The sequence below is a fragment of the Cyanistes caeruleus genome, chromosome 6 (assembly GCF_971803275.1).
Source record: "Cyanistes caeruleus chromosome 6, bCyaCae1.hap1.1, whole genome shotgun sequence".
NCBI lineage: Eukaryota > Metazoa > Chordata > Aves > Passeriformes > Paridae > Cyanistes > Cyanistes caeruleus.
In genome coordinates this window covers 45,967,418-45,994,703 of record NC_141706.1, presented here as the reverse complement: position 1 = coordinate 45,994,703, position 27,286 = coordinate 45,967,418, and the positions used below count along the sequence as shown (strand labels likewise).

The window sequence follows — 27,286 nt, the reverse complement described above, 5'->3', positions numbered from 1 at the left end:
GAAACATTAACATATGTAACGATAATAAGCAGTAATTACTTTTTTGATCTGAATCAGTTACTTCAGACAGTTTTTTATTCCTGAAAGCTTTCTAAGAAACTCACGTTGGACTCTTCTCTTCCTGGGAAGTGAATTCGCGCACAGCCGCGGCTCGGTGCATCCCGCGCCCGCTCCCGGCGGCGGGCGGGGCGGGGGCCGGGCCCGGCGGGGCGGGAGCGCGGAGGTCGCGGCGGCGGCAGCGGCGGGAAGCGGTTCCGGGTCGCCGTCGGGAGCCGACATGGAGCCCGCGGGGCCGCGCTGAGGGAGCGCCGGGCCGAGCGGGGCCGCCATCGCCATGTCGCTGGGCGAGTACGAGCGGCACTGCGACTCCATCAGCTCCGACTTCGGCAACGAGTCCTCGGGCAGGGGCGGCTCCCGCGGCGGCGGCGGCGTGCCCGGCGAGCAGGAGGAGCTGCACTACATCCCCATCCGCACCCTGGGCCGCGGCGCCTTCGGCGAGGCCACCCTGTACCGCCGCACCGAGGTAGGTAGGCGGCCCCGGCGGCGGGAGAGGGGCCCCGCTCCGCCGCCCCCGCCAAGGGGCCCCGGGCCCGCTCCGAGAGGGGCGGGGGCCGTGCTTGAGGGCGCCGGTGCCTGACGAGCCGAAGCAGGGCTCGGCCCCTGGGGTGACCGAGAGCCCCCGGGGTGGCGCTGACAGCCCCCGGCACCGCTCTGGGGACAGCCCCGGTACCAAGTGACAGCTCCAGCCCTCGGTGTGCAGGGCGCGGGGTCGGGGTTTTGTAACATTTGGGCACTGCCGGTCTCTGGGTCCCCTGAGGTTTCGCAGGGAGATGTGGATATTCTTCTGACGCTAGTAGACTACTCATTTTTCTGTGTTTTGTTCCAGTCACAGAGGACATGGGGGCATCTCATACAGGTAAACTCTTTCACATGCTCAGCATTTCAGTGTAATCAGGGGAGGCTGGATGAAAAGCCAGTCCTCCCGTTGCTCCCAACTCGTTTAATACCATCCGGTTCAATTGTAGTTGTGGTTTTAGTGGCTGTCAAGGAAAAAATGCTTGATTTAGCTCTAAAGGCAAGTTCTTCAGTTTTTTTCTGGCTGTCTTGAGGTGTCATGGCTTGGGCAGGTGTAAGTGAACACTGTTCACTTGGTAGATCACTTACAGCATGGCTGACAACGTGCCTAACAAAGGCAAACTAAATCTAAATTCATTCTGGTTTCCTTATTGGGTTTTTTTTTCCCTTTGGTTTTTTTTTTTTTCTTTTTTTTTCTTTAGTCTTTCTCCTTTGAATATTTGTAACAGCTTATGGTCTTGTACAATATCCTATAGTTACAGAATTTAAAATACGATGGTCTCCCTTTATTAAACAGGAATATGTTTAGTTTCTGTTGAAATGAAACAAACCCTGTGTCTTTCCCTTGGTTTGGTGTTTTGGTTTTGGTATTTTTTCCCCCAGAGTGAGTGTTGGCCAGCTAGAAAGATGGCTTCAGGCCATCACTATTTCTAATGACAAACAACAAACTTCAAAACTTAAGTTGTGAAGAATATTTGTCTGAAATCTGTAAGAGACAGGAAAGTCTTTTACTTTTCCTGCTATTTTAATTTCCTGCTATAAAGGCACATACTGTTCTCTTCATAACTGTGTGTTTTTAATTGAAAGATGTTTTTGTGTTTCAGGATGACTCACTTGTAGTGTGGAAAGAGGTGGACCTGACCCGGCTGTCAGAAAAGGAGCGTCGTGATGCTTTGAACGAAATCGTTATCCTGGCCCTGCTGCAGCATGAGAACATCATCGCGTACTACAATCACTTCATGGATAACACCACGCTCCTGATTGAGCTGGAGTACTGTAATGGTGAGATCCCTACTCCCATTTGTAAACAGGCAGCTGCCATGTGTCTGGGACACCCTCCTGCAGAACCTGCAGCAAGTATTTCTGGGGTGTCATCTGGAGAGCAAAGGAGTGGAGGTGAATTCTGCTGCATAGCTCCTGAGGAAGAGACTGAGAACCCTTCTGATTTGTGTCTCAGGTGCTAAAAAAAGAGGCCCAGTAGTTAGTGGGCAAGCTATGCAGTAGATGATTTCTTGAGTTTTCTGAATGGCTGGTGCACTGGGAGGATTGGGTTAATGGTGATAAACACTTACAGTGCACCTTGCTGTGTTCTTTTAGGAGGGCAGTGGGAAAAGACCATAAGACTATCTGGGCCTCTCTACCAGTAAAGAGTGGGGCTGTCTTTTCAGTACTGTCATTTACATAGGTTTATAATTTGTCAGTTAAAAATCAGAGCTTAAAAATGTCATGATATACTGCAGTCAGAACTTTTTCCTGCCTTCTGCTTTCAGGTTTTACACTCACTATTAAAAAAAAAACCTGAATAACAAACCTGGTCCTTTTGGTGGTGGAGAAAATTTTAAAATTCCATCCAAGAGCAGCTCAGTTGGTGGTGTTTGGAGTTGGCAGGGGAAGCAGTCTTAGCTCAGATGGAGTGATAGAAGGATTTGCAATGAGGTTGTGACTAGCAGCTGCTCTTAGGTGGCAGGAAGAGGAGCTCATACGCAGCTTACACTGCTGGAACAGGATACGTGCCTGGAACTGCAGTGTGGTTCTTGTTTGGGTGTGTGGAACAGCTCCCCAGGCCAAGAATCTGGTGTTTGTATAGGGCTTGTGTTAAGCCTTGGCTCATTGATAGAAGCATTTTTTGCTAGAAAAGGCTATCATTGTGTTGTGATCACCTTGTACAACAGATTGCTTTCACTGGAACAGGTTGGAGAACACACAGAGTTGTACAAAGTCTTTTTGAAGGGTGTCAGACACCCTGATTGGCAGCTCAGTTTTTCTTCTCTGCTTTTTGTTCTTATGGAGGGTGGAGTCCAGTGCAAGCATAGAGGAATGTTAGCTCTTTGAGGCACCTTTTATTTTAGGGGTTTTCTTTGTGTGAATTACTTGCTTACCTTGAAAAGACTGCATGCTTGGGGCTGCTATACATTTGTTGGAGGGCACAGAGAAAAGCTGTGTAGTTTTTAATGTCTGTGCACATTTGTAAATGCCTCTGTAAAATGGCTTTGGGATAATAACCAAGAGATGAGTGCATAGCTGGTGTTGCCTGAATGTGTCTGAATGGTAGAGAACAAGGGACATGAGAAAGAGGAAATCTTGTTTGGACTTCCATGTAGTGGTTTTGCCAATGCAATAATAGTTGCTTCTTTGGTGGTTTTTTTTTTTTTTTTCAGTGTACAAGCCCAAGATAATTTGTAAGTAATTTTTAAAGTAGGGCTGGACTAGTCATTGTCAGACACTCCTCAGAATCCAAAGATTTTACTGTTTAATTGGCTTGTCTCTTCTGAAGATCTACAAAAGAATTTCAAATTTCAGTAAATGTTGCCCTTACTTTACAGAGGAGGAAGCCAAGTTATTGATTTATTTGCCTTTAGTTCCATGTGTATATCATGGTACTGTAAGACATGGATTTACCATGGGAAAACATCAGTGAATACAAATGAAATATATTTGGGAAGAAATAGCCTATAAAATACAGTATTTAAAAGAGAATAACCTATGTTGGAAGGTTAGATGTGATTAGATGAAACAAATACTAAATTAATGTGGTTTTCATATGCATGGTATTTGATACATGAGTCAAGAGCTAACTTGTCTCCTTGTGTAGGATTTTGGCAGTGTAGTACCTATCATGCTGCTCTTTGGTTCAGAAAAGCTGCAAAAAAGATGGGGGAAAAAAAGAGAGATGAAGAGCACAGTTGACTAAAGGCCTGCAAAGTCTGAATGGCTAGAGAGGACATTGATAAGAAGAGGCAGAACTAAATACTTTGGTTAATTTGTAACTGTGAACATAAGGCAGAAAAAAGAAATGTTGAGAAGTTACAGCAAGGCTGAATGAGAAGAAATTAAGTGAAGGGAATATTAGTTAGAAAAACCTTCCTAACATGAAAGTCTGAATGAAGTCCCTCAAGTAAACAAAGGAACCCTTGCAGCCTGTTTTGGACATTTACCACTTGGCAGGCCCGTGGAAATCATGCAGCCAAAAGCTGTCTTGCACCATGGGAATGGTCCTGGTGGTCCATTACAATTAGGACATACTATATGATAATTAGGAATTGGAATAGCAACAGGAGGTGATCAGAGTTTTGTGATCAGTGCTGATCTGTCAGGGAGTTTCTCTACCTGCAGCCCCCAGCATCATTTCTTTTAACTCTCCTTGATTTTCAGTCTGCTGTCTTGAAGTCATGGGGTGCACTGAAGATTTCTGCTGATTTCAGGCTTCTGTTAGTTCTGCTGTTGTCAGTGCTTTGTGAATTCTGCACCAATGTGTTTGGCAGGGGAGATAAAGGAGAGGCCAGTCAGAGCTGGGGAGTAGGTAGGAAAAGGCAGTAAATTGTGCTTTCAGGGACTACTCTGACTTAAAGACTGTTTTCTTTCTCTTTTTTAATGTATTATTTGTATACATAATGCTGAACACGACAGTCTCACATGATTTGGTGTACAGCTAATACACGTTTACATACCCCAAGGAGCACTTACAAAAAAATAAGTAAAAAAGTAGGGACTGCTGGCTGTGCTTACTGATTTGCTTTTCAGGGAGTATTAAAGGGTTAATTGTTAAAGAATTTAAGACTTAAAGAATCTTCTCTGCTTAGGCTTAAATACACCACTGAAGTTCTTAGATGGAAGAAGAACTTAATTTTGTGAGTGCCTGACCAGTTTAAGTGAAGAATGTTGAGAGAGAGCTATAGTGATTGACCAGATCTCTTAGGGGTTTGAGTATTCCCAGCAGCACTTGAGCAGAGTAACTGCTGCCATTAACTAAGACGAACCTCTCTGTCTTTCTCACTCGTTTATAATTACAGGAGGGAACCTCTATGATAAGATTCTGCGACAGAAAGACAAGTTATTTGAAGAAGAGGTAATTTGGAATGGTTTGGGGTGGGGGGCAGTGGGGCTGGTCTGATGTTCTGGGGATCTGTATGGCTATTTGAGTATTTCTTCAATTTTTTTCATTGTGATGGTGGGGAAATTCTGTGTTTATCTGGGGATTGGCATCCTCCTGGTTCAATATTACAAGCATTTATGGACTGTCTGAAACTTCTTATTTTCCTTTTTAACTGTCTACAAGCAGTATATAGTTCTGAAGGAGGAATAATGAAAGAGAGCTGGCTTTCTTCACCTTATCATCTTGGCAAACATTTAACTTTTAAACCTCTTTCTGTGTTTCTTCCTGGTGGGCTCTCTCTTTCTCTCCCTTCTTAATAATTTTGTAGGGGATTTTTTTTCAAGTAATTTCCTTGAATCTGTCTTACTCTTTTCTTTTTCTGTTTTTGTTTTATTTAAATTAATTTTTTGCTGTCTGTTTTCACTGCATGCTGAGCTGATTAATGATTACCCTTACCTGTCTCATATAGTGACTTCTAAGGCTTTCTAGTTCATGGAGAGTATGTAATGGTCCCAATTCATATTTTGGAGAGCACAACTGTAGATGTTTCCCAAGTGGTCATTAGTTGTCATTCTTCAGTCTTTTCACTTACTGAATCTCTGATGCTTGTCAGGACAGACACTATGAATGGAAGTAGAACAATCTACCTATTGAAATAACTTTTTTAGATATTTGCAAACCAGGAAATTCTAAAATTTTCATACTCCTGAAAGAGCATCTAAATGGTATGGCCAGGCCCTCTTGCTGTGCCTTGGTGTGATAAGGATGTGTAGGGTTTTGTGGGTTTTTAAATTTTTTTTCAAGCCTCACATTATGCTTATATTCCTACTTATGCAGATGGTGGTTTGGTATCTCTTTCAAATTGCATCAGCAGTGAGCTGCATTCATCGAGCTGGAATTCTTCACAGGTAAGTGTGACATGCAGAAAGCTGAGTAGCCAGTGCAGTTCCTGGGAGCGAGTGAAGAATTTCTTTGCCTCTTCATTTAAAGCAGGTACTGAGCTTCTCTCCAAAGTGTAATAGGATCTGCGAGATGTTAAGAATTCCTTTTTTATTGGGCTAGAGACCGTTGTGTGATAAATGTGCAGGAAATCTTGTATTTGAAAATGGAACTGCAGCTGTGTGAACAAAGAGTTTATCCATGTAGGAAGGAAGTAAATTTGCCCTTTATTGCGATAGCACATAAATGATATTTGTTAAAGTGGGTAGGAACAGCATTTACCACAGGCCAAAGGTACTTCTGACCTGTTCCACAATTAATAGCTGCAAGCCAGTGTACATCATTCTGTAATTCCTGGAGGCTAATGGTAATGAACACTTTGCATTTGTCCATTGCTCTAATACAACGCATGTGAAAATTTGTCCTACATTTGTCAGAATCTTATTTCTTTGGCCTGTTACTTAAGGAGCTAGTTCAGTCTGTTAGCTTGTGGGGGTAATTTTGACAGTTATTCTGGGATTTTAATGTCTAGGTAATTACCTTTTTCTGTTGCCCTTTTCTGTTTGGGAGCAGTAAATTTCATGTCTTACACGTGTTTCAAGGAGGCCATGATGTTCTGGGAAGTATTGCACATGTAGACAGCCACTTCCAGCACGGTTGGATCATGTGCTGGAACTTATGAGCATAGCTGTGTGAGGATGTTTTCTGTAGGATAGCATCCTGGCTCTGCCATTCTGAATCTTTAGTAATTGGTGAGCCTTGATAATGAGGGGTTGGTAGCCTGCACTCAGCAAAGTAGTGCCTGAGTTTTTGGCCTGAAGCAGATGTCAGGTCTGTCCTGCTTTGCAGTGATTTCCTGCTTACCATGAATATGTGTGGCCCCAAATACTTCCATAATAACAAATTGAACAATTATTTAAATGTTTGCAGTGATTTCCTTCTGCTGCAGACATTGTCAGAGTGACCCAGGACTTTGTGATGCCCCAAGTGGAGGAATGCAAAGTGCTTCTTTACTTGATGTTTTCCTGATCTACACTGGGAAGTTGTTGATGGTACGTTAGGAAAAGAGGGTGTTATGAAGTGTTGGCCATGAAAAGCATATCATGCTGCGGGGGATTCCTCTCTATTTGCAGCCTCTTGTGCTGATCTGTGAAACTACACACAGATTACTCAGTCTGGGAGACAGTGCTTTCTATCAGTTTTCAAGTTCAGCATTTTTGTGGCCGTCAGCCTTTCAATCTCTTGGGCATAGTGCATCATAAAATCATGGTATCATTAAAGTTGAAAAAGACCTCCAAGATCTCAAGAGCCCAACTGAACACCACCATGTCAACTAAACCATAGCACTAAGTGCCATGTCCAGTCGTTTCTTGACCACTTCCAGAGATGGTGGCTCTACCACTTCCCTGGACAGCCCATTCCAATGCTTAACAACCCTTTCAGTGAAGAAATTCTTCTGATATCCAACCTGAACCTCTCCTGGTGTATCGTGAGGCAATTTCCTCTTGTGACAACTGTCGCCAGTTACCGTGGAAAAGAGACTGACCCCCATCTTGCTGGAGCCTCCTTTCAGGCAGTGGTAGAGAGTGATAAGGTCTCACCTGGGCCTCCTTTTCTCCAGGCTAAACACCCCCAGCTCCCTCAGCTGCTCCTCATCAGACTTGTGCTCCAGGGCCTTCACCAGCTCTGTTGCTGTTCTCTGGACATGCTCCAGCACCTCAATGTCCCTTCTTGCAGTGAGCAGCCCAGAACTGGACTCGAAGTGTGGCCTCGCCAGTGCTGAGTACAGGGGAACAATCCTTGCCCTGGTCCTGCTGGACATGCTTTTCCTGATACTCACCAGGATGCCACTGGCTTTCTTGGTCACCTGGGCATAAACTGGCTCACGTTCAGCTGCTGTCAACCAGCACTCCTAGGTCCTTTTCTGCCAAGCAACTTTCCAGCCATTCTGCCCCCAGCCTGTAGCACTGCCTGGGGCTGTTGTGGCCCAAGTGCAGGACCTGACATTTCACCTTACTGAACCTCTACAATTGGCCTCAGCCCATCAATCTAGCCTGTCTAGATCCACTATAGAGCCTGTCCTACCGTCCAGCCCATCAGCACTCTTGCCCAGCTTGGTGTTGTTTCCAAACTGACTGAGGGTACACTCAATCCCCTTGTCCAAAATTGATAAAAGATATTAAACAGGACTGGCCCCAACACTGAGCCCTGGGGTACCCCATTGGTTACTGACTGCCAACTGGATGTGACACCCATCACCACCTCACTCTGTGCCAGCCACCCAGGCAGTTTTTAACCCAGAAAAGAATGCATTTATACAAGCCATAGGCTGCCAGCTTCTTCAGCGGCTTGCTCCTGCATCTCTAAAATTTCCAGCTTCCTAGACCCTTTTGTTTTTAAGAGCGATTTCCTAAGTGTCTGTCTGGAACAATGTCCTGAGAAGACCAAAGTCTGACCTCCAGAACTCCAAGGTGTAGAGGTTTTGTTGACCCCCTTCCTTACTTCACTGAGAGTTGAAAACTGTCATTTTGTGGTTGCTAAGACGGCCTCAAACCACTGCATCTCCCACCAGCCCTTCTTTGTTCAGAAACAGCAGGCACTGCCCCTATAGGCTTTCTAACTAGGTGTGTCAGGAAGTTATCTTCCATACCCTCCAGGAACCTCCTAGACTGCCTCTTCTCTGCTGTGTCGTGTTTCCAGCAGACATCCAGCAGGTTAAAATCTCCCACAAAAACTGGTGATCATGAAATATGAGCCAGCTGCTTATGGAATCTAATCTGGCTCTTCATCCTGGTTGAGTGGTCCTCTCCCTGATTGTCATCCACAGGCACCGAGCCATATTGTCACTGACCCTGGGCTCTGTGCAGTTGAAACACTCCCTAAAGTACAAAGCCACCCCACTGCCTGTCCTTGCTCACCCATCCCTTATGAAGAGCTGCACTGCAGCACTCCAGTGGTGCAATTTCCATGATTTCCTGCTGCACAGAGGCTTCCAGGTCCTCCTGTTTGTTACCCACACTGAGTGCATTGGTGCAGATGCACTTCAGCTGTGCTCTCGATTTCACCCCCAACACTGGCATGAAGCCCACAGGTTCATGTCTAGCCAGCCTGGTCTTATCTCCTTCCCCTTTCAAACCTAGACGAAAGCCTTCTCAATCAGCCCAGCCAACTAATGGGCTAGAATCCTATGTCATGTTATAAAGAGTTCTTCTTGAGGGATAAGGACATTATGCTTAAGTTCCAGAGTGGCATCTGTTTCACACCCTCCATGTGTGTGTTTATATTTGCATACATACATATTCATACTTACACTTATGTTTTTAGTGAGCTCAGCGTCTTCTGGCTTAGGTCTATTTATAAAACTAGCAAAAATAAGACCTGCTCAATGACCTTCATATGAGAAGAAACTGAGAGGGGGGAAAGAACTATCTTTGATCTGTGGCCTTTACATAGGTGTCTGAGCCTCAGCTTCTGAAACTGTGTTGTGTTTGTGTGGGGAATGTGATAAAACATGGATAACTGCAGTTACTGCCCTGATACTTGGGGCAAAATTGCTTTTGGAGAACTCTGTATGTGTGTGTGACAGAGTACTGGCAGAGTAGCAAGTAGCTAATTTTGGGGGGAAGGTATAGTAATGTGTGGAAAACTGTGAAATCTGGAAACATATTTGAGTGTTTGAATTTTTTTTTCTCATTTCAGAGACATAAAGACATTAAATATCTTTCTAACCAAGGCAAACCTGATTAAATTGGGAGACTATGGGCTGGCAAAGAAGCTGAACTCTGAGTATTCTATGGCTGAGACTGTGAGTATCTGCCATCTTTATGTGCAAACTGAGTTGTGTTTTTCTTCCATCTCTGCATGCCTTGCAGAAGACCAGGGACACTGTATATTCTTGCTGCTTGTTTTGTGTTACTTTCCTTTCCCTCACCCCTCAATTTCCCTCAGTGTTATGGTATCGTAGAATTAAGTTTGGAAGAGATCTCTAAGGTCATTGAGTCCAACTGTTAACCAAGCACCACTGTGTGCACCACTAAACCATGTCCTCAGGTGCTGCATCCACAGATTTTTTTGAACACTTCCAGAGATGGTGGCTCAACTACTTTTTTGGGCATCTTGTTCCAATGCCTGACCCTTTCAGTGAAGAAATTTTTCCTGGTAGTTTATGTAAACCTCCTCTGGTGCAGCTTTGGGCCATTCCTTCTTGTCCTGTCACTTACTACTTGGATATCCAACTTGCTACAACTTTACTTCCTAACTTTATCTATCTCACTAATTTTGGCATATATGCTGATGTGTTGCAGCCTGCAGATATCCTTGCTCCCAGGTTACCTTTTGGAGGTCTGTCTCTCTAGAAAGCAGCAGTAAACTAAAGATAGGTGCCAGTATGGGAATAGATTGTACCAGAGCTAGCATAGCTATGCTAGAGAGCACTGCTCTTCTTTCCCCTAGGCATGGTACTTCTAAAGGTGAATCTGTGTAACAGGAAGGCAGTGCTAGCTGAAGGACAGAGGCAGCATTATAGCCCCATCAGAACAACGCTCTCCCTCTGGGCTAGTTAAGGCCAGCTTAACAAATTAAATTAATTTTGTTACGCTGCTGTGCTGACAGGTAAATTTTTCCTCAGATGGATCTGAGATAGCTTGGATGAGTGTGCCTGACATTGCACTGTGCCATAGACATGTCTCAAATCTCTTTATTATTGAGGCTCTGAACCGAATTGTGAAGAAGCAAGCAAGGCACTTAAGCTTCTTATGGTAACCAGATGTATGGTTTATTGGTAATGTTCCTGAAGGGGGACAAAGCTTTGTAGGAGAGATGAATTCTACCAGAAGGCTGTTGAGCTTGGCCTTGTTCCAGACCCTGCCAGAAAGCATTTTTGCAGCCAGTTAGGACACAGGGTAAGCTGTATTGCAGGCACCTAAAAGGTTCAGCTTGGATTTATCAGCTCCTTTAATTTGTGGTGAGTGTTAGGCTTGGAAAAGGAGACATTGTCTGAGGTTCCTATCTGCTAAAGGCCTTTATTATAGTCTGGGACACAAGCCAGCTCACACTTCCCCTTACCAGGCTGTATTATTCAGTTGAATGCCAGGTGTTGGTGTTGTGTTAGGATGTGTAGTTAAATACTTGTCAGTCCCCTTCCAGAACATGAGCACTACCGTGCAGTTCCACTCTAAGTGGGAACTCAAGGCTATTGCATAAAGCCATCACTAGGCTGGGCTTCAGCTGAAACACTTCTGTCTTATCACACTTTTCATGGCCTTCTGCCTTTCAAAGGCAGTTTGGTCTGTGCTGTGAATTTCTAGGTTTGTTTTTGCCTGTGTTGTTTGTATTCATCTATACCTACTACGCCTGCAAGCATTGTTTTTTCCTTTTTCACATATGAAAAATTTTGAACTATACACTGTCAACAATATTTTGATTTTTATATGCTGGCTATGCTCTGGTGTAGTTACTCAATTTGTGACCTAATGACCAGTGACAGACTGGAAGTAATTTTTTTGGAAAATGAGTGCAAAATATGTTATTATCAGTATTTGTAATTGTAGCAGTCGAATTGTGATTTTGTAGAATGTTCACATCTTGCTTGCTAAACACTGATTTCTTAATTTATCATGTTCTACCATTTACCAAAGAAGATACAGAAAATGTGTGTCTTACAGAAGGCTTACATTATCCTTTGCTTAAAAAAGATTTAGGTGCAGTGTCCTAGTCCTCAATATGATACTCAGAATCTTAGGGCTTCTCAACCTCCCCATGGCTGGGACTCGTGTAGCTCTGTAGTGGTCACGCTCTGTAACAGGAAATGGGAGGGAGATGGCAGATTCTGAATGTGCCCATTAGGTATCCAGTGTACTTGCAGAGTCTTATGAAGGGCAGGCTTTGTAGTTCTTGGAGCTTTGCTGAGAGAGTTGAAAAGAGGTCATCTATAAATATTTCTCCTTTTTCTAATTTCTGTCTTATTTTGTTTTGCTGTCTAGTTTCTTTCTAAGGAGCAAGCTCCATTCATCTGGAAGCTTCATTCTTATATCTTTTATCGTGTTTGTTCTGTGTCTCCTTGTTGTGACTTTGAGCTAAGCCACTACTTCTGCAGTACCTGGGAGGCCTTTGTATTTATGTGCAGGGTTTTGGATTTTTTGTGTGGTGGGGGTGTTTGTTCTACACAAAACAATTGTTCAAGAAAGTCTACTTCTGAAGTGAAAGCCTTTTGGGTGGGACTCAAGCCAACTTTCTACATACTGACCCAAAAGGAACCCTTCTTTTCTTTTGAGACAGAGCAGCCTTTGTCCTAGTAGTATCTTGTGATCAGAGTGGCTCCATAGCTAAGGTCTGGCATCTGTATTTGGAAGCTTTGCTAGATCCTGTTTTCTTCAACCTCGTGTGATGGTTTCCATATGCCTGGTCAGTACATAAGGAAGAGAGGGAAAAGTCCTTGCTGTGTTTTTGTGACTATTAATCTAGTGAGAAGTAGGTACATGAGAAGAGAGATATCTAGGATCTTTTAGGAAGCTCAGGGCCAGACAGGTCTGTGGATGACAGGGGAAAAAGTGTGCTTATTGTTCTTGTCCCTCCAGCACATTAGGGAGGTATTTCACTTCATTGCTGTGTCAGATCAATGCCTCTGTCCTGTGTGAACATAATGGATACAGAGCTCCTGAATTGAAGGCTGCTGGATCATTTCTGATTTTTAAATATTATTTTTCCTAGCTGGTGGGAACTCCATATTACATGTCCCCAGAACTCTGCCAGGGTGTGAAATACAACTTCAAATCAGATATTTGGGCTGTGGGCTGTGTCATCTTTGAGCTGCTTACTCTGAAGAGGACCTTTGATGCTACTGTAAGTCTGCAAACCAGTATGCACTGAATAACCTTATTTTTTATTGTCCTAAGATTCATACTTTGCTTTCTTCAGTTGTTTTTCTTTAGTTGTTTTTTAAATCTGCTAATTAAAAAAAGAGTGGCCTGAGAGTGACAGGTATAACCAGAGAAAATATCTGCATGATTCCCCTTACCCTTTGTGCAAATTTCCCTTCTCCCTTCATGCAGCAGTCTGACTTCTGCCAAACCCACCCTTGTCTGATTGTGTTTACTAGATGCATAATAATAACTGTGCTAATTTGTATCATGGTTGTGAATGAAGTATCCTTTCCACTACTAGGAGGAAGATTATGCACTCTTTTTGCTCTTTTAGCATTTCTAGCTGTGAATCTTCTGTGTAGCATCTGTGGCAAATAGTTCTGGCCTTCAGATTTCACAGGATCTTATGCTGTTACTCTTTCTCAAAGCTTGGTGGCAAGAGAAGCCTGGTCAAGCTGGCATAGGGAGGGTGAAAAGAGCATTGCTGGCTGACATGTGATTTGCTACCTTGTGCCATATGATGAGAAAAGCCGCTAGTTGTGGTAGATTTTGTAACCCTGAAACAGAAGGTGTGAAAATATCATCCTTTCCTGGCTTTCTCCAGTGGTGGCTCTGGAGTCCTCAGCAGCTTTGTTGCTGTGCTGTGTTTAATGGCAATGTCCAGCAGAGGAGATTTCATGCAAAGAGAAGCTTGTTCGCCCTGCACTGTTAGAGAATTTGGTGAAAAGCTGGATGTTGCCACTAAGTCCTAGCTATCAGAGGTACCATTTCTGCAGGAATTGTTACTACATTTCTGGAGAACCTGCTAGGCAGGGAAGAAGAGGGGTGTGTCCTGGTCAGAGATGGAGGAAGAAAATAGTGGTGGCCTATAGCATCTCTCCCCATTGGACATGTTTTCCAGTTTGGTTCCATTATGGCTGGTTTCTGGTTTCTGCCTAGAATCCCCTGAACCTTTGTGTGAAGATTGTACAGGGAAATCGTGCCATGGAGGTTGATTCCACTGTCTACTCCTGGGAGCTGATCCAGATGGTGAACTCCTGCCTTGATCAGGTTGGTGAAATACTTTAAAACTTTCAAATACCCATTCCCAGCTGTCTCAGCCGTGGAATTCAGAGGTGAAGGGGAATGACACGCCTATTTCAGTATATGAACTGTTAATGCAGGGTAGTTTTTGTGAGGCTTGAGGCATCACTAAGGTTGGGCTTTCTCCAGTCCTCTGAAAGCTTTGTCTCAGTCCTGCAGGCTCTGAAGGTGTGCTGGGTTTACTCTGATCACAAGTATTTAATGGGCTGGTAGAAGCAATTATTTTTTAATGCAGCGCTTTGGAGTTAGGAGCATCATCTCAATAGTCTCTTAAGGCTCTGGCTTTCTGTAGGGAATTAATTTATTGAAAGCAAACATAGTATTAATACCTTTGGAGCATGCAAGTCCCTCCTGCACATCTGTGGTATTTATCCCTATTCACTCCAAATATTTGAAGGGAGTCAAGGAAGGAAGTCCCTGCAGGCTTGAATGAGGTCTTCTGGCTCAAGATTTTGTTGTAGATGATAAATATTTCCCAGAGAATTACTTGTTGCTTCCTTCTTTCAGGACCCAGAAAAGAGACCCACTGCAGATGAATTGCTTGAACATCCCCTTCTCAGCAAACGCAGGAGGTAATTGTATGGTCTTGCCTAAAATTTAGGTGGCTGACAGGGAAAACAGGAGGGTGTTTATGCTTTCATAGCATTGTCCTTAGGTGAATTTAGACTGATGTGAGGCAGATATTTAACTACTTCATTCTCTTTAGGGGAAAAGTGCATTTTTGCAGTCTTTTCTTCTGATCTGATGTTCTGTTGGTGCATGGGAAAGGTCTCTGCATCCCTAGAAGCTGTTGTATTGAGAACCTTGAGGTATTCCATTCTGAGACTCTTTGAAGAATGCTTCTTTCTACTCTTCAAATTTCTGTGAATGACGAGTCACAGAGATCCTGTTGCAGTCATTGGAAAAAGCCATTTTGAATATATATATATATATATTCAAAATGTGTGAATCATTCATTATAGAGGCCCTCACTTTTTCCTTTTGTTGCCTCCCTCTTTGGGAGAGACTTGCATTGGAAGTAGCCCATTTTAGCTTAGTTTGACCATCAGCCTGCACACACTATCTTATCATGAAAGGTGGACAATAATTCTGGGCTGTTTCTATTCCACATTGGTTTATTTGAGAACAACAGACTTAGTCCTTTATACCAATACTGTTTTGCTTGGTGATCAGCAGAGTTTGAGTTTGTCTTGCTGTATGCATTGCTAAAAGCCCAAATCCTGATAATATTTAGCCATTGAAAGTTATTCTTGTGCAATGTGGGTATTGGTTGGCGGCATTTTCATACAGACAGAGTTTGTTGTCCTCAGCTCTTCTAGAAGTTTGTTAGCTGTGTGGTACATTACTTCTGCCCTACTTACTGTGTATTGCTGTGAGCTGGTAAACAGCTGCCATGTTTCCTCCAAGGGGCAGCAGCATTTTATTGGAAAGGAAAACAGTGAGTGTGCTGCCTGTCAGTAAATTGCATAGAGCAATGTTGCTGTTTTCTAAAATCCTTTTTCTCCCTTGGCAGAGAGATGGAAGAGAAAGTCACACTGCTTAATGGGCCAAATAAGCGACCAAGGTAATTATTTAGACATGTGTTTGAAAGGAAGTGTGGAGAGAACAGCTCCCCAGAGAGGAACTGAGAGTGTTAGCCTGTGACAACTCTAATGGAATAGTGTAGTTTAGAAGATCCCTGAATGCTAGAAAGTTGACACAGCAGTTGCATACTTATTGTCCTATGTTTCACCCTGCCTTTTATACCCTTCTTATTTGTATAGCTGGAGCTGTACCTCAGCAGGTCCCATCCAGCTCTAATCTGTCCTACTGAGTATGTAATCTTTATAGCCTGCATATCTGAGTTGTAATGTAGATCTCTCCATTCACACAGACTCCCTTCAACAGGAGGAATATAACTGTCTGAATGATGAATATTGCATTAATATAAATATCTTCCACAAAACCTGATATAGCAGAGGTTCAGCACAGTTCCCAGCAAGCCTGTAAGCAGGGTTGTTCTGTGAAGCAACTGTGACATGTATAGCTTCTGTGACATGTGTAGCTGGTTGCCTGTTATTTATCAGATAGAATTTGACCATTTTTTCCTCATAAACTTGGAAGTACTAACACTATCTGAGCACCTCAGGTGAAGTTGTCCCTGTTCACGGGCTGTTCAGTTTGCTGGAAGAACAGTTTTTGAAAATAAAAACCATGAATGGTTTTGAAGAGGAAACTGCTAGACAACAGCAGGAAAATGGGTGATGACAGGGAATGCAAACTCATTATTTGAAGCACGTGTGTTTTGTTGCGGGGTCTTGTGCAGGTCAACTACCATGAACGAAGCTCCCATTGCAGTGGTGACTTCACGCACTAGTGAGGTGTACGTTTGGGGCGGTGGTAAGTCCACCCCCCAGAAGCTGGATGCCATCAAAAGTGGCTGCAGTGCACGCCAGGTGTGTGCTGGTAACACTCACTTTGCTGTGGTGACAGTGGAGAAGGAGCTCTACACCTGGGTGGTAAGTGAGACAAACTGCAGGCAGTGGGTGAGAGTGGGAAAGGAGGGTTCACATCTACTGCTGATTGTTCGTGGGCCTGTTTGAATCGGATGGGCAGGAAGCTTGGAAAGGGAGAAATCTGACTGCAGTGGACACTGAGGCTGTCTGATTTGGGGCTGACCCAGGTCTCTCAAAGGCTGTTTCTGGGAGACATTTTCGATTGCGACAGTGTCTTGGAGGCTTGCTGGGCACTTGAGGCTTGTAGATGGTGGTCTTACAGGCCCAAACACTGAGTCAAACATCTCTTCATTCCATTCCTGACTACTAGACGTGCAGTGGAGACTCAGTGATTTTCTGTTGGCTTTTGTATTTTCAAGATCAGAATGGGAGGGATGAGTGACCTTTCTGTAATACAGTTGTCATCTGCAGGGCAACTTGCATCTGAAAGCAGAGGGATCTCATGCTAAGCCACTTTTTTTTTATGATGAGTGGAAATTCTGGAATAGTTTAAAGTAAATAAAAGAGGTCAGCATATAATGCGTTTTAAGTAATCAAATTCAGTTTTCTCATGTTTAGATGGTTTGTGACATGGAGGTGTTCTCCATCTCCAGGCTTCCATGGGTTTTTATATTGATTATACAGAATCCATTAAAACAGATTGGAAGATAAATCAGTGAGAAAGGAAGTAAATCCAAATAGGAGGAGAATAACTTGGAGTAATTTGCTGGATGTTCCTGCAGGAACAACCACTGAAAACTTTCAGCTGGCTCTTAATAGTTTTAGTTTCAACACTGCTTGTTTTGTTTGTCCCATATAATTTCTGTGTCAGGCCATTTCAATGACATTTGTTTCAGATTATGCATTTCTTTACAGCCATTAGGATTTAGAAAAGTAGTTCAGAAAGCTGAAGGATGAATTTCAGTCCTACAGCAGGGAGCAGGTTCAGTAGCCTGGCAGATGAGAGGAGCAGGGATTCCTCACCAGCTGGTGACCTGAGACTGGATAACTCCTTGTTAGTGCATCACTGCCAGAAAGCCTGTGCTGCCACTGAGATTGCTGCCTGCTATATGCACAGAGATAGCAGTCCCTTCCTGAGAGCAGACAGAACATTTTCTCTTGCTTCCTTGCAGTCTTCTGTTGTTTGCTCGAGGTGCTGTTAACTATTGACACCATCTCTGGGATTGTAGAAATGTAACCTCACCAGGTGTTTCTGTCTTGCAGAATATGCAGGGGGGCACCAAGTTGCACGGGCAGCTGGGACATGGAGACAGAGCTTCCTACCGGCAGCCAAAGCATGTTGAGAAGCTTCAGGGAAAAGCCATTCGTCAGGTGTCCTGTGGAGATGATTTCACAGTGTGCATCACAGGTGAGAGCTGGAAGTCCTTTGGCTCAGGCTATTATGGATGTGTAGGCACTGACAAGTCCCTTCAAGTTGCTGAGCTGTTGGAGGTGTTTGCTTTCACCATGAGATTAGTACAGCTTTGTGCTGTACTAACATAGGAGAAAGCCACATATGTTACTCCTCCCTCAGTTTTGAGGATAGTACCAACGTTATTACATTTGGGTTAGATTATATCTCAACATTTGAGATAGATAAACATTATTACACAGAGGAAGATACTGACTCCCTAGAAGGATGGGATTTTGCTAAGGATGTGCTCCTTATTGGTGATAAAGCTGGGTGTTGACCACAAATCCATGTGTCTGTGCAGAGTCTCTGCTTTTATCAGTGCATGTGTTGCCTCCATACATGCTTGTACTGAAACTTAGAAGCCTGAAGTTGAGAATATTCTAAACTTTCTTTGGACTGTGTGGGGAAATAATCACCCAGTGATGAAATAGAATGTGTATCTAGGATTTGCTGTTTAATTCAGAATGCTTGACATCTGGTAGCTGTCTCTGGTTGTAGCCCTGCTCATGCTTTAGAGGTGTTAGGTGTGGTGTTGCCTGTTGCAGAAGAATCTGACTCTCTCTCGCTTTACCCACGCAAGTGATTCTCAAGAAGGTAGTTTCAAGCTTATTTTGCCAGTGCTGAAAAGGCAGGGATTTGACAGAGAGCTCAGGTGGTCATTTTGAGGAAGGAGTGACTTAGGTAGCCACAGAATCAATTTGTGGGATACTGTTAAAGAAATTGGAGGGTTCAACCAAAGATTTTTTGGCACTGAAGTAGCTGCAGGTTGTCATGTAAGATCCATCTTAACATGAACAAGAAAGGATTCCATAGTCTCCTGATGACATTCTGCTGCACTAAAGAGGATGATTTCAGAAAAGAAGTTGCTCTGACCATGTCCTAAGAGGTTAATATGCAGCCTAACATGAGTCCTGTGTGCTGACCAAACTTCCCTTATGTCCTCAGATGAAGGCCAGGTGTATGCCTTTGGCTCAGACTATTACGGATGCATTGGCGTTGACAAGGCTTATGGCTCTGAAGTGCTTGAGCCCCTGCAGCTGGATTTCTTTCTTACCAATGCTGTGGAGCAGGTCTCATGTGGAGATAACCATGTGGCAGTGCTAACCAGGAACAGAGAAGTCTACACGTGGGGCTGTGGAGAGTACGGTGGGTAGAGTGTCCCTGAACCCTAAAGACACTGAGACATGCCTGCCAGAAAGTGGCTTGGTGCAGGTGTGTAATGCAGGGCCTGGGTGAGGGCTGCCTGGTACATACCCTGGGAGCAAAAAACATTGTTTCTTTGGGACTTTCCTTCCTTGTAAAAAAGGGGAACTGGAGATTGAAGCCTTAGGACTTTACTTTGGAAAGCTCTAGGGTGCCACTTGGATTCCCTGTGGGTAGGGCGATGGTTCTGTGAGTGGGATTGGATTCCCTTGAGGATTGGTGGGCAATGATGGATATGGGGGAGCAGGGAGGTTCTAGTTCTGTAGGGAGATTCTCTTGGGACTATAGAGAGACAATACCAGTTCATAGATATGGGCTCCTGGTGAGGCCATTTTTAACTGCAGGATTTTCATTGATGCAGGACGCTTGGGCTTGGATTCAGAAGAAGATCACTACACCCCTCAGAAGGTAGGGCTGTGACTACTTCTCAAGATCTGCAAGGGCATAAATCCAAATTGGCTGTTGTTTGGAAATGCTATCTCTCTGAGGCTCTGGTGTTTTTTCTGAGATATTAGAGTTTGCAAGGGTTTTAACTTCCTCACTTCATCTTGCTTCGTTTCTCTCCTAGAGATCATGGCAGAGTCATACCACTTACAAACCAGACAGCATTGTAGCTTAGAGCTTCATTGCTCTGATTTCCATGATGGAACTGGAAATGCCAGCCTAATGTTGTAGAAATCATAATGAGAAATACCAAATGGCTTACCATGGGTCTGTAGAGGAAACTCACAGCAGTGCAACTACTGCGAGTCTTTGAATGTAATATAATGAGTTAAAGATTTGTTGAAAATAAAACCCTCTTGAAATACAGTGCTGAGGTAACTGGAGTATTCCAACCCACTGGGGGTTAGAAACAAGTAAGGATGTGTCTGGAAGCCAAAGATCTGTGATCACACAGTATCACACCCACACAGCACAGACACAAACCCAGCCCCACTCACCTAACTGGGTTTGGTGTTTGCCAGATTGTCTATGCATCATATTTCAGGTTCCTGTGCTGGTCACTGGTGTCTGCCTTGAATATTGGCCTTGTGACCAGAGTTTCCATATGCTACAGACTTTATGGTATTCTTACACCTTCATTCAAAATAACTGTATTGACTATTGATAGTGTCCAGACTAGCTGTGCTACTTGCTCTACCCTCATATGTTTTCCATGTGCCAGCTTCCATGTAATAGGTGTGGGGATTTTTATTTTCTTAGGATATATTTCTTCCACCTAGGTGGATGTTCCGAAGACTTTAAACATTGTGTCCGTTCACTGTGGCTGTGATGGAACTTTCCTGCTTACCCAGACAGGCAAAGTCTTGGCATGTGGACTCAACGAGTTCAACAAGCTGGGCCTGAATCAGTGTACATCAGGGATAATCAATCATGATGTAAGTGCATTTACACCTCTGGCTTCAAATACCAGCAAGCAGTAGTATATGGGGAAATTGAAGTCCTGTGTCAAACTGTTCATTAGCTTTGTGCCAATGCTTTAATTCCAGTCAAGACAATGGATGCTGAGGTTGTGGGAAGAGGCAATTTGTTCCTCAGTGTTCTGTCTGCCCTGTAGGCTTATGTCAGATCTGAGGTAGTGAAACAGAGTGAACTGCTCTGGTGACTTACCCAGTGGTATGGATTCTGGCAGTTTTTATCATACTTGTTTTAGGACTGTCTTAGGTCTTAAAACCTAGACTTTTGGTCCATTAAACCTAAACTTTAGGTTTAATATCGTTGTCAGACCTGAACTTGCTTGAGTAGGTCTTAGCTGATGAATGTGTGACTTTTTTCACTCTGTGCTTACCCCCATCTTTTGTCAGACATACTGTGAGGTGCCATACGCCACTTCCCTTACTTTGGCCAAGCAGCTGTCCTTCTACAAGATCCGTACCATTTCTCCAGGGAAGACACACACAGCTTCTATTGATGGTGAGAGCCTTGTGTAGTAAGAATGCAGGTTGCTGAATTACATTACATCAACTTTGCCCTTTCAGCCTGGCCCTTGACACTGGGGGTTTTACTCTTGGTAGCAAGGTTCATGCCTGCGCCAGGAACTCAGGATTCCTGTTTCTCAGCAGTCTTGTTTCCTGGCCAGCTGAAGCAGCTATGTCAGTCTTCCTGGTTTCTTAAAGGGGAAAAAAACTGTTTTGGGAAGAATCATGCTCTGGGCTAGCAGAGCAATCATTTATGATCCACTTGGGCTTTGCCCAAGCGGTATCAGTCAGAGAGCTGTGAGTCCCAGCCCCCAGCATCAGAAAAGGGAGGCAGTGGGAGAAGGAACTGGAGGTGTTTCCAGACTAAAGCCATTCCTTTTGGCTGGTGCTGTCCCTTTGCAGCCTGGCTGGCTGCTCAGCAGAGCCATTGTTGTTCATGGGCTGTTGCTGCCTGTGCTCTGTATGCATGGCTGCTTGCAGAGATGGGCCCTTGCTGTGACTGTCTCCTCCTTCCTCCTCGCAGAGCGAGGCCGCCTGCTGACCTTCGGCTCCAACAAGTGCGGACAGCTTGGTGTTGGGGACTATAAGAAGCACCTGGGAATAAACCTGCTGGGAGGCCCCTTGGGGGGTAAGCAGGTGATCAGGGTTTCATGTGGAGATGAATTCACCATAGCTGCTACTGACGGTGAGTGGGTCTTTGCCAAGGTGTGGTGGGTTACTTTCATCTGCAGAGTGGTTAACTGTCTCCCACTGATCATTTCTTTTACCAACCCCACAGCACAGTGCTAAAGAAATCCTCCTAGACGGGGGCCATCTTGTCCTGTTAATCACCCCCGTGCAGCCCCAAGTATTTGCTGTCCCTGAGGCTGCAGAGTACTGACTTGGTGGCTGCCCATTAGGTTTGTTATTGGTTTGTTCTCCCACTGTCAAAATGGAGCTGGTAGATTAGATACTTTGGGATAGTAGTTACATCAGAAACACTGATTCTTACAGCAACTGATTCTCAGCAATCAAGGCTGAGAAGGAGGGAGGGAACTGAACCTCTGAATTTCTCTCTCCTCAGACAACCATATCTTTGCCTGGGGTAATGGTGGGAACGGACGTCTGGCAATGACATCGACTGAGAGAGCTCATGGCTCAGATATTTGTACCTCGTGGCCTCGGCCAATATTTGGATCATTGCATCATGTTCCAGACCTGTCGTGCCGTGGCTGGCACACCATTATCATTGTTGGTAAGTGTAAATATAGGATGTAGTTTTGGGATCTTGTTTATGATGATACATTATTTTGCCAGGGAAGTGTAAATCTTGCCTGAGAACAGGCCAGATTTCTGGGGGAAATGTGGCAAGCTGCTCTGAGCCATAGGCCTGCAACACTGGCCTTTTAGGAGTTATCCTGCTTTCTGTGTGGCACTCTAACTGAAAGCATGCTTCTCTCCTTGCAGAAAAGGTGTTGAACTCCAAAACAATACGATCCAACAGCAGTGGTCTGTCCATTGGTACCGGTAAGTAACCTGCCCTGGGGAGCTCTGGTTTAAGTCCACTCAGTGGTCAGTTTGAGTGGATGAAGTTTGGTCCTGCAGCACGATTTCTCTGTGTTTGAAAGGCCTCACAGGAGAGCTCAAAGGGAAGAAATCTAGTTGGTGCCATGCATGGGAAGGGATGGCCTAAACCTGAGGAAGCAAAACTGAAACAGAGGAGAAACAGCATGGGCACAGGGAGGCCTTTGTAGTTGAGGAACTTCAGTTTGACAAGGAAAAGCTGATAGGAATTCCCTGAAGGGAGCTGGTATGGGAAGGGGCTCTATGGGGGCAGTTTCTGGAGAGATCGAATCCAGCTTCTTGGACTTGTTGGGAGGCCTGGGGCCAAGAAACTGCAAAAGACTGCTGCACACAAGCCCTTGTGGAGAGGCCTGCAGGGAGTGTTAGGAGCTAAACTGCTGAGGGAGATAATGCTAGCATGTGCTCTCACCATGACCATGCAGTACAAATTTGTGCATCTTCTCTGCTCCATCTAGGGTTTGGCAACAGGAATAGTAGAGGTGGGGAAAAGTATATAGTTTTCTCTTTTCTTTGCTAGTGCCTCAGAGCTGCACAACTGGGGGAGGAGAAGAAGAGGATAATGAACAGGAAGCAGAAACCCCCAATCCCAGTGGAGGCTTTCGGGGAACCATGGAAGCAGATCGTGAGCTGGGGGGCTGGATCAGCACTACAGAAGCTAAGGGAGGCAACAGTGCTGACAGCAGCTCCTGTCCTGGCTGGCTACGGAAGGTAATGTGGTTTCTCAGAAGTGTCTTAAAATGGGGATCTAGGCCGGGAAAACTGGGTGGCCCCTTCCACCTTTGAGGGATACTCTGATAGGTTCTTTGAGCCATGTGTCACAGAGCTCTTATGGCCCTGCTGCCTGTTTTACCACAAGAGGGTGTTGGTGCATCGATTGAGAAGATGAAATGACCTGCAGGAAGTTGGCAGGCCTGACAGTGCTGCTTTTGTGTATCCAGGAGCTGGAGAATGCTGAATTCATCCCCATGCCTGACAGCCCCTTTCCTCTGAGCATGGCATCTTCGGAGCCTGAGAAGGAGACTCTTCCTTACCAGAAACTTCAAGGACTCAAAGTGGCCTCTGAGGAACCTGTTGGATTAAACAAGCCCAAAACAGAGCCCTGGGTAATGTTATAAAAGTGAATGCTTGGCTAAAAGCTCTTGGGCACCATAAATGGCAATGTTTGAATTATGGGGAGAGCTGAGAAGAGACTGTTGGATTGGCTTCATTCATCTGGACAAGGAAAAGAGGGCTGGTGATAATCATAGATGATGCTGCAAAGAGAAAAATTGCCAAGGATCTAGAACACAAAGCTGATTCTTGGTCAGATTTAAAGTAATGAGATCAGTTCTGTGGGAAAATGTGTATTATGCAATTGGAAAATACAGAGAAGCCAAGGGCTCAGAAGCCTAGCAGTAAACAGAAATTTAGAAAGCAGAATTTGTTGTGAGATAGGAAGTAGAATAGATACAGAAAATTAATGAGAAATTACAACCTGTGAGACTACCTAACTCTAGGAGTTTTCTGTCCCAAAAGGAGGCATGGATCCTATGCTTTGGGAAATGGGGGTAAACTGGATGGATTTTGGTGATAGGAAGACAGGAACAACCTTCCCAGGAAAAGGAGGAAGTTAGTGGCTTTGTACAGAAGACAGAAAGAGAAGTAGCTTGTTGACTCTGCCCACTAGAAGTTTGGCAACTCAGGGAATAAGCTGGGGTAACACTCTGGGCGTATTTTTTTCTTGTATATACAACTCCTGGCCTTGCTCAACCTGGCCTGACTTCCATGCCTCTGCAGCCTGCTTGCCTGAGTCCAACCTTACCGTGTGGTGAAGGGAAGGATGCGTCTCCTGGTGCAGGCTGCGTGTGCAGTGCTCTGCAAGTGGAGGTGTCGCACCTCCGAGGCCTGGTTTTACAGTGTCTGGATGATCAGAAGAAGCTGCAGCAGGAAACCATTCGTCTGAGTGCCCAACTCCAGCGGTTCTGCAGGAGGATGGAGGAAATGCAGCAGGTGAGAATCCGTCATCTGGGTGCACATCCATGCTCAGGGCTCACCATGCTCCTGCAGATTGTGGAGGCTGTGCACAAGGAAGCAGCTCTTAACAGCCATCTCTATCAGAGCAGAATTTGGTGGGACTAAGAAAGATGCCTGTTTCTTGTATAAGCTGCTGATGCAGGCTCTGACAGTAGCAAAACAGGAATGAAGCCAAGAAGTTTCCTCTGAGGACAGCCCACTCTTTGAGGGATGTGGGATTTACCTTTATTTCACCTGATGAGAAGGGATGGGGAGTCAGATGTTGTGAAGAGTCACAGATGGCTGTGGAGAATACAAACTGGGCCTTGTGCAGCTTCTAGCTTTTCTGGCACTGTTTGGGTAACTGCTGTATATTTTGACAGGTGAAGGTTCATTCCAAAGGAACACAAACAACCAAAGAGGAGATGGAAGTGGATCCGAAACCTGATGTGGATTCAGATTCCTGGTGTCTCCTGGGAACGGACTCGTGCCGCTCCAACCTCTAGTCTCCTGAGCCCACTGGGATCCATCTAACTTCACAGCACACTAACCGAATGCAGAGAGCGGCTTTTCTGGCGTCAGGTCACTCGCAGACAAGGAGCGAGGCCGGAGGCTCCAGAGCAGCACCCATGTACGTTTGATATGAACTAGGAGTGAGTTTGAGAGGGGGAGGGCCCTTGAGCTCTAGGCCAGCTCAGTGATTGAAACAGCAGCAGCTCCTCTTTGTACCTTATCTGTCAATTCTGCACGTGAGGCAGAACGGCCCCATTATGGCGATGGCTCCAGCAGCAGCTTGTGGCCCTTTCATTGTTTCACTGTTTCCTGGGAGCTGCCTTTGGGACCCAGTATTCATCACTGCATCTCTAGATGAGAGGAGGAAACATGTTTTGTACTGAAGCTGGCTGAACCCTAAGACTCGCCACCTTCACTTCAGAGGGCTGAAGGACTAGGATCCTCTCCTTACCACAGGGTAAGGCCCCGCCGGTGAGGCTGCTTCCCTCTGCTCAGGCACAGAGGGACCAGCAAATGTATCATTCTGGAGGCAGTGGAGATGTTCCCCTTAGGGAGATTATAGTAGACAGCGTGTCCCTGGCCTTGAGGCATAGCTTCTGGCCATATGGCTGTGTCCACTGGTCTGTATAGACAGAGTTTGAAGGCTTTATTCTGGGTGCCGAGGGCTTTCCAACTTCCAGGCAATGCACCAAGATGAGTAAATCAGGTGTTTCCTGTAGCAGTAGTGGGGACTGTCTGAGATTGGATCTGTAGTTCTTGATTCCAGAGCACCTGCCTCCCAACCAGATGCCCAGCATCTGGGCCTCAGATTAAGTTACCCATTTCTTTCTCCAGCTGTTCAACTTGGTTTGGGTGCCAGAGTTTCTGGTTTCTTGGCATAAGCCTGTAGCTGCTCCTTGCTTGGCTTCTGTTCTCCCCAGTCCCTGTGCCTACACTGTGTGTGGGTGTGGGAAAAATCCGTGTTTTTCCACTCAGTGTTCTGATGAAGCTGGAATGCCATTTCCTACCCAGAATAGGTCACTACTGCTGTGGTCACAGGATGTAGCCTTCCCCAAAGACCACGAATGATCAAGTCTCAGTCCGGAATTCACCTTCTTTCAAGAAGTGAGACGCTTTCCCAAGAAAATTGGAGATGGGAAGAGGCATGGTCTGATGCTCAAGATTTACTCATTTTCTGTTAGAGAATGAGGTTAATTTTATTCCCCTTAAATTTATTAGCAAACTGACTTTGAAGAAAAGCTTATGGGATTGGTAGGATGCCTGGGAGCAGCTAGCCTCCCGTGCCTTACATGGCACCTCCAAGGAGTCCTAACTTCTCTCACCTTTGCTGTTAGAATGGGGTTGTGATTTCATGAGGCTTAAATGATCCCCATCAATGGCATGTTACTAGAATTGCCTTAGGTCTGCTGGAGGTGGATGTTGTATCACCTCTGACAGACTTCTTTTGAGAGACTGTCTGGGGAATCCAGCATTCCCCATTTGTCTCTAGAGGTGGATGCCAAACCATTTGCTCATAACGTAATGCTCCTTAAATACTTCTTTGGTGCCTATTGCTAGTATCTGGGAGCTGAATCAAGTGCTGTTTTCCCAATGCAGTGTCCAGGGCAAGGATCATTCCAGTGTGCCTGTCCACTGCTACCAAAAGCAAGGCAGGAGGAGAGCCCTCCTGGCAGGTGGTGAGAATCAGGTGCCCTGGTACAGCCAGGCTTGTTTGCCCTTGTGACTCTGCTCTCCTTTCCCCCACGTGCGTTGGAGCCAGTTCTCAGGTCGGGGTCCCAGCTTGAGGGTCGTTGGTTGCATGCAGCAGTGCCTTTGAGGACTGAAAAGTTGAGCCTGAGCCATGTCCAAGAAGCAAGCACCAAGCTGATGAGAGTCGCTCTCCTGCAGTGCACTGCTATCCTCATTTCTCAATGCTCTGCAGTTGGGAAGCTAGGTGCACAGACTGGATTCCCCTTGGATCTAGTGGAGGATTAGGGCTCCTGACAGAGGATGCCCTGTGCTTCACAATCTCATATGTGCCTTAGAGGATTCACGCTATCCAGGTTGTGCCTGTTACAGACCACAGATTTCACACCAGCCAGCTATGCAACAAAAAAAAGCAGTTTAAAGGTAGCACCTTTGTCTTGGGCTGAAAACAGAAAGGCAGGCAGGCTGAAGTGCCTTTGAGCAGTTTCAAACCCTTTTTACTTCTCCCCTTCTCGCAGTGCTAGCTCCATATATGTTGGTCTCCTGCTAGTATTGCTACTGAGTTGTAGAGGAACACAACTTATGCCTGCTCTGACACTCTGGCCGAAAACTAGTTTGTCGTTGTCTTTCTTTGAAAGGTTAAAGGGTGGAGTGGTTTGGAATTTCTGTTTAAATAAATGTTTAAACTCATA

General features: G+C 45.1%; 1 protein-coding gene across 2 annotated transcripts; it reads left to right on the top strand.

Annotated features, from left to right (window-relative positions):
• The first annotated feature begins 206 nt into the window (after positions 1-206).
• NEK9 (NIMA related kinase 9) lies at positions 207-27,286 on the top strand. Of its 2 annotated transcripts, XM_086893334.1 has the most exons (23): positions 223-523; positions 887-916; positions 1,680-1,857; positions 4,866-4,921; positions 5,786-5,856; positions 9,587-9,692; positions 12,596-12,727; positions 13,687-13,797; positions 14,338-14,402; positions 15,344-15,394; positions 16,136-16,328; positions 17,529-17,673; positions 18,664-18,864; positions 19,283-19,329; positions 20,145-20,300; positions 20,727-20,835; positions 21,364-21,525; positions 21,904-22,074; positions 22,287-22,346; positions 22,921-23,111; positions 23,342-23,506; positions 24,180-24,392; positions 24,779-27,286. In XM_086893334.1, the coding sequence occupies exons 1-23, from the start codon at positions 335-337 to the stop codon at positions 24,899-24,901; spliced, it is 2,925 nt and encodes a 974-aa protein (XP_086749460.1). In that variant the 5' UTR covers positions 223-334; the 3' UTR covers positions 24,902-27,286. The 2 variants fall into 2 exon arrangements, with proteins under 2 accessions (XP_086749461.1, XP_086749460.1); XM_086893335.1 differs by lacking the exon at positions 887-916 and having other exon boundaries at positions 207-523.

What these genes read in the sequence shown, in the direction of transcription:
- NEK9 (XM_086893334.1), top strand. Translation starts at nt 335, where the DNA reads ATGTCGCTGGGCGAGTACGAGCGGCACTGCGACTCCATCAGCTCCGAC. An exon ending in TGAACTCCTGCCTTGATCAG is followed by an intron (nt 13,798 to 14,337) that starts GTTGGTGAAATA and finishes TCCTTCTTTCAG; the next exon opens with GACCCAGAAAAGAGACCCAC. An exon ending in GTCCTGGCTGGCTACGGAAG is followed by an intron (nt 23,112 to 23,341) that starts GTAATGTGGTTT and finishes TTGTGTATCCAG; the next exon opens with GAGCTGGAGAATGCTGAATT.